The 6,000-nt window shown below is 48.3% G+C and overlaps 1 protein-coding gene across 1 annotated transcript in view; it reads left to right on the top strand.

Moving 5' to 3' along the window:
* Positions 1-1,353: 1,353 nt before the first annotated feature.
* Positions 1,354-6,000, top strand: part of AR (androgen receptor) — a 34,597-nt gene continuing 29,950 nt past the window's right edge. Inside the window, exons 1-2 of the mRNA XM_026066293.1 lie at positions 1,354-1,499; positions 2,896-3,047. Of these exons, the coding sequence (XP_025922078.1) occupies positions 1,354-1,499; positions 2,896-3,047 (298 nt within the window). The remainder of the gene's footprint in view (positions 1,500-2,895; positions 3,048-6,000) is intronic.

The raw sequence follows: 6,000 nt of genomic DNA, 5'->3' as shown, positions 1-6,000 counted from the left end.
GTTGTGCCTAGGGACCTTATTATGTGCAGGAGAGGAGGATTATTCTGGGAGGACAGAGTGGACTACTGGGATGAGGAAGGGTGGGAGGACAAGATAGGGAGATGTTTGTTGCATCAGGACATGCGTAAACTATGGCAGATATGTTGCCAGAGACGGTATTTCCTCCATTTAATCAGCAATTCAAAAAAAGCCTTGGAAATGGAGACTGTCAGAGAAAGATAGTTCAGCAGCCTCTGTAGATGAGTCACTGGTTCTGATTGCTACTGCTAAAAAGATGAAAAGTCACTCAGAAATGTTTCTTGCCTTAAGAACAGAGGATAAAATTGTTGCTCCAGTTATTAACCTACAATTTAGGCAGAACCTGCATAGCTCTGAGATGAGGAGTATAAGATAGCAGCACTCTTGGAGGATGCAACCGGCAGCAAGATCAGAAGACAAAGATGAGCCTCATTTTTGATCTCGCCAATAATTGCACCATTTCATACTTTACTTTCACGGTTAGAGTTTTAGAAAAGACGTTTCCTTCAGCAATCATGGCCGTTACCTGCATCGAGGGCGAACTGCAGTGGTACTCTTAATTGAACTAGGTTTTTGTGTGAGGGCACATTTTTTCTAGTTTAAAAGCTGTCTTTGCTCAGATTAACTTAAGTCTTTTGAATGCAGGAGAATGGGCAATTTGAACCAAAAGAAGCTGCTCTTCTACCAGAATTAGAATGTCTAAACAAAAGATTTTAGCCAGGCAGCTGCTTTAAGCGCGTATATCGAYGTGCCTGACGCAGTTCTCCTTAGGYGTTCTCCTTGAACGTTGCCGCCCCATGGAAGGCTCCYGGGCAGGGTCTGTGCACCGGGCTGGTGCTGCCGCGCTCTGCTCGGTGTCCGGCCGCGCGTGCTGCAGGGCAGCGGGGTTTTTGGCCGCCATCCCTCCAGGCCCGCTTCAGAGGATTTCTGTTCCCTCTGCTGTGTATTCATGCCGGGGTCCAGATGGACTTGTCTGAGCAGAACGATTCTTTGCAGGTGAAGAAGTCCCGGCACCATCACGTGCCCTCGTAACGTAATTGGGTTTCTGGGAGCTTGCTCCTAACGGCAGTGTACTCAAACAGTCAAACAACACCAGAAACCAAAAACAGGTATAATTTAAAGCAAAAAATTGCAATGACTTATTGATTACTAGAAGTTAATTGCCTAGTCCAGAGTTTTTACAGAAAGCCAGTTTTAGCTAGTAATTCAAAATATTACTGTTTTCCATACTGCCTGGACATGCATTGGCTGGTAACTGTGATAAGCACTTCTGCTGCCACCGTGTCTTCCAAAAAAGCACCTTCTCAGTGTATCTGGTCAAACAAATACGTGGTAATGCCCAGTGTGTCTCAGAAGGGACCCGGTGCCAGCCGTCAGAAAAGAGGCTTGGGCGTGCAGATTAATAGGGGAAACGGCTGGATGAGAGCGCAAGTTTTCAAAGTGTCTCCCTCCACACCGCTCTTCATGCAGCGGATGGTTAGGTTAGTTAAACCTCGTGACGGAGGGCACTGTGGAGCAGCTCTGCTCTGCAGAAAGGCGCCGTGCTGCCTCCCGGCAGGTGACATCCTTCCCACATTCCTGGGACGGTGCAGACGTGGTTCCTCTCCTGCGCGTTCGCTGCTCCACGGGAGTCGCGGGCTTTGCTGGCCAGGGACGGGTAGGAGGTGCGGGACGGCTCCAGCTCTGAGCTCTCCGGTGCCATCTCCGTCCTGGCATTTTGTTCAGCATCTCTGAGCTGTGCAAGGGCCAGAGGAGGCACTTTGTGCTTCTCCACCACGACTTGAACGAGATCGCAGGCAGAGGAGACCCAGGTCTTCGCGGGAGTCGGTGCTCTGCATCAGTTAGGAGCTGTTTTCCACCCCAGTCCTTGCTTCCAACTACCCAGAATGAAGATCACAAAATGTCTCTTTTGGACTACTGAGCTGATGAGTGGAAAATATGAAGCTAAATAATCCACTGTGACCCACTTCCAGCAGTTAATTCTAATTATTATATGACAGCTCCTGCACATTTTATTTTTGGATCGGGAGTTTGTTCCTGCCGTTCGGTGGTTGGTTGGCCCACGCTCTGCTCTGGATGCTGGTCTGGTCTGTGGCAGGGTCCCTGGTGACGTTACTCTGAATGTGCTGCATGTGACTGGCGAGAAGTAGAGGCACAGCGCTTTTAGTCGTGGGATGGGTATAAACAGGAGAATAAACATATTCACGGCAAATGCATTGTGTTTTCACCAGAGGTTCCTGGYTTTATTTAGTAGTCATGTGGATGGACAGAGTCCTAGAAGGAAGTTCAGTCTAGCAGTTGCAGGGTATTCAAAGAGGGGATGGGTAGAAAACCAGCAAGAACAAAAGCAAAAAGAAAGGAGTAGCTTAACGGAGTTTGATGGCTTGGTAGAAAATCATTTGTTTAAATTGAGAATCAAAATAATAAATTCATCTGTAGTGAAGTGACAACAGTGGCTTTAATGGATTTGGATCAAATAGCTTAATGATCATGGAAAGTCCTTTTTTGATGTGAGTAGCCACACTACTGAAGCCAAAACCAAGTTAGCAGTGCAACAGCGAGTCCCAGTGGTCTCCCTTTCATAGGCAGGGCAGTCACATGGCGGTTGAAGGCACCACGCCTGTACCTTCTCCCAGTCACACCCTGTACCTGGGGCAACGTCAAGGGAGGGATCCCCGCGTGGACTTCCCGCGTATTCAGAGTGAGGCTTGGCTCCGTTGTTTCCTGCCTTCTTTCTGATCGACGCTTGGTTTGTCACGTCTCTCGAATTCGGGATTTTGCCATGAATGTTCTCCCAAGCACCATCCACTGTGCTCACCAGTAGCTCGACCTTATTTGCTAATCCCTTCCCTGTTCTCTTTCTGTTTTACTCTGCAGGTTGGATGCTGGGTGTGAACACGTCTTGCCCATTGACTATTACTTTCCACCTCAGAAGACTTGCCTGATCTGTGGTGATGAAGCATCTGGGTGCCACTATGGAGCCCTCACTTGTGGCAGCTGCAAAGTCTTCTTCAAACGGGCAGCTGAAGGTAATGCATATACAGAGAGGAGGGCAAAATCACTCTCACCCCCAAGTGCTGGGTTTCTCCACCAAAGTAGCCTAAGAGCCAAGTAATACTGACACGAGTTCTTCATTAGCAGTGAATTATTTAACATATAAGCACTGGAGGCATTTGCAGCATCGTGATATGTTTTCCTCCTGTTGAAGTTAAGCAGCCTTGCTTGCTTTGGGGAACCTGCCAAGCCGAGGAGACCAAGGTCAGAGGGACAGGGACAAAGCATGGTAGATCTCTAAGGTCTCTTAAAATGTTAAAGGAGAAACTTCATGGATAAACTGATTTCTTTAACATACGTTTGTCATTGCACATTATAGATTGTCCTCAAAAAGTAGCCAAAACAACATGCCATAACATGGTCCTTTTCAGTATTTGATTATCTAAGTGACCGAGTTAGGCTCCAGAGTAGTCAGTTCCTGCTTTTCCCCTTGACTCTCAAGGGTTCTCTGAATTCCCATCAGCCCTCCTGTGATCTTAGACCCACAAGTCCTAATTTACTGGAAGCTATCCCTCTCTTGCTTCCCCTTCAGAGGATCATTTCTCTGAATACCTGCAAAACAGCAGCACTTCTTGTACAGCAGAATCATCTGTCTGCCAAGGTTTGTGCTCTGCTCTTTGCGTCCCAGGTCCAACCTTTGTGAAAGCAGCTTCTCCTTCATGTTCAGCTCGGTAGTGCCAGGCTCTCCGGAGATAAGTGTGAGCCCAGATACTCCGTCACAACAGACACAATCCTTACGCTGTCTTTCCTTGGTAATTAGAATATAGAAGGAACTAGTCCAGCTCTTTTCTTAGGCTGGTGGGTCAGTAATTTCACTTTTTATAACTACACTTAAGAATAATGATTCCATGGCAGCAGAGTGAGACTGTTTATTGTGGAAGCTTAACTGTCCGGTAATATAATATGCCCATAAATCGCTCTTCTGACTTGTTTTCTGGAGTATTCAAYGTACAAATCATAATTCTTCCTCAGTGTAAAAACAATTTATTCAGTGCACCAGCACAGCAGACATCAGTCTTACAGGCTATGATATTGCTGGAAGAGGGAGGCAGTGCAGTTACCAAGCCAGTGACCRGCACTAGGAATCAGCACGCGGTGGCCTCTGTCCTTGACTTAACACCCTGTGAACGTTTGCTTCCCCACGTCGGGCTTCACCCATCTGTAAAATGGAGGTCGTAATTAGGAGCAGAAGAAGCGAGGTGAAGCCTGGAAGCCTGCGTTGTGCTGCCGCATTGCCTAGGCTAATAGGAACAAGGAAACAACAGCATGCTTCCAAGGGCAGGGCGGGGGTTAAAATCAGTTCGGGAGGGCGGATGCACGATGGGCTGGTTAATTCATTGTCGCAGGCTGATGGGTTCTCGCCTGCCTTTGTCAGAACACTGCTTCTAGACTAATTCCAGAATTACCGAGTGCATTTCCAGAGCTTCATTTTCCTTCGTGCATCACGCATGCCAGGAGTGACTCCTCTGAACCTGCCAGCACTAGCTCAGAGAAGACTCAGGGCTGTGTCGCAGAGGACTTTTACACCAAAAACATCCACTTGCCATACTAATAATATTAAAAAATAGTAGGTTTGGCATATTTTTCCTAAGTAGATCATTTGCAGGTATGTCTCTCTGCTATAGACCAGCTCTGTGTTATGCCAAGCGGGTTGGCTGTGCAGCCAGAGTAAATAGCACAGGTCTGTTTAAGTCAGCAAGTTGCTGTTGATTTGTAGCAAGCGGAGCCTTGGCGCTCCTTGCCAGGTAAGTCGTTGGTGAAATATTTGGTGTCAGCTGATGAGTGCCAGGGCACCGCTCCTCCTTCTGCGTCAGGGTCGAAGCCGTCCTGTGTAGAGGAGAGCCGTGCGGACGAGGGTCGTGAGTCGCTCGGTCGGGGGGACGGGGAGAGACGGGGAGACAGAGAGCTCGCAGCCCGGCCTGCTCGAGCTGCTCTGAGTCCTGTATCGTGTCGTCATTCCCTTTCTTGGTTGTGATAGATGGTGAATTTAAACAGTGTTTACTCCTCTTCTTATTTTTGAGCCTCGGGGCGTAGCGGAGGGTCGGAAGGTTTTGGCTGTGCAGGATCTGGTAGTGGATGTCGGGGGCGTACGCCAGCTTGCAGCAGCGCATGGTGCTGTGTTCCCTCCTGGCAGGTTCTTCTGCCTGGAAAAAAGATCTCTGCTCTGGGATTTATTTATTTTTATGTAAGGGTGTTAACTGACCTGTGCACCCACTACAGATGGGGGGCCGGTAGGTCTGGTCTGACGGAGCATGGGAAGCGAGGGGAAGGTGGTCCTGCTCAGCCCGCAGGGGCATGCTGGCCGGGCGCACGAGCGCTCGTGGTTCCTGGGCAGCAGAAGGAACCACGGCTGCAAACGCGGAGAACGGGAGGGAGGGAGGAGAGCAGTGAAGTGCAAGTGAAAGCAAACAGTCCTCGGCGATCGGGCAAGGGGAGGGAGCTGGCGACTTGACAAGCTAGGAAGCTTCCTCATCCCGCTCTTTTAGATAATAGGACTTAATTCCGGGGGCCGCACCTCTACACTAAACTTCTAGCGGCTTTGTTTCTGTTTATCTGTCTTCTCTGCTTTCTTAGCTGTGTTCTGGCAATTTCCAAGTTCAGAAATGATTTAGGTGGGTATTATAAAGAAATTAATAGGAAGCAGTTTCTTTGGATTTCACCTAGTCGTGGGGTGCAAGCAAAGGCAGAACTCTTCATGGTTTTGTGCCTCTGAGCCTTTGGCAATAAAATGCAGTGTAAGTGCATTTTATGTATTGAATAATTAGAGCTAGGGAGCATTGGGTTACATCTTATGTTACCCTGAGGTGCATGGGTATAGCTTTTTTGGGGAGGAGACAGTAAATCAGGCTCATTTGTGGAAAATGAACACGGGGTAATGGTAGGTGATGATTTCTGTCTTACTCTTGGTGATTTTCCAGCCAGACCTTT

This window comes from Apteryx rowi, unplaced genomic scaffold, assembly GCF_003343035.1.
Source record: "Apteryx rowi isolate R43461 unplaced genomic scaffold, aptRow1 scaffold_24, whole genome shotgun sequence".
Lineage (NCBI taxonomy): Eukaryota > Metazoa > Chordata > Aves > Apterygiformes > Apterygidae > Apteryx > Apteryx rowi.
Note: the sequence above shows the minus strand (reverse complement) of the source record. Positions and strands in the feature narration are given on the sequence as shown.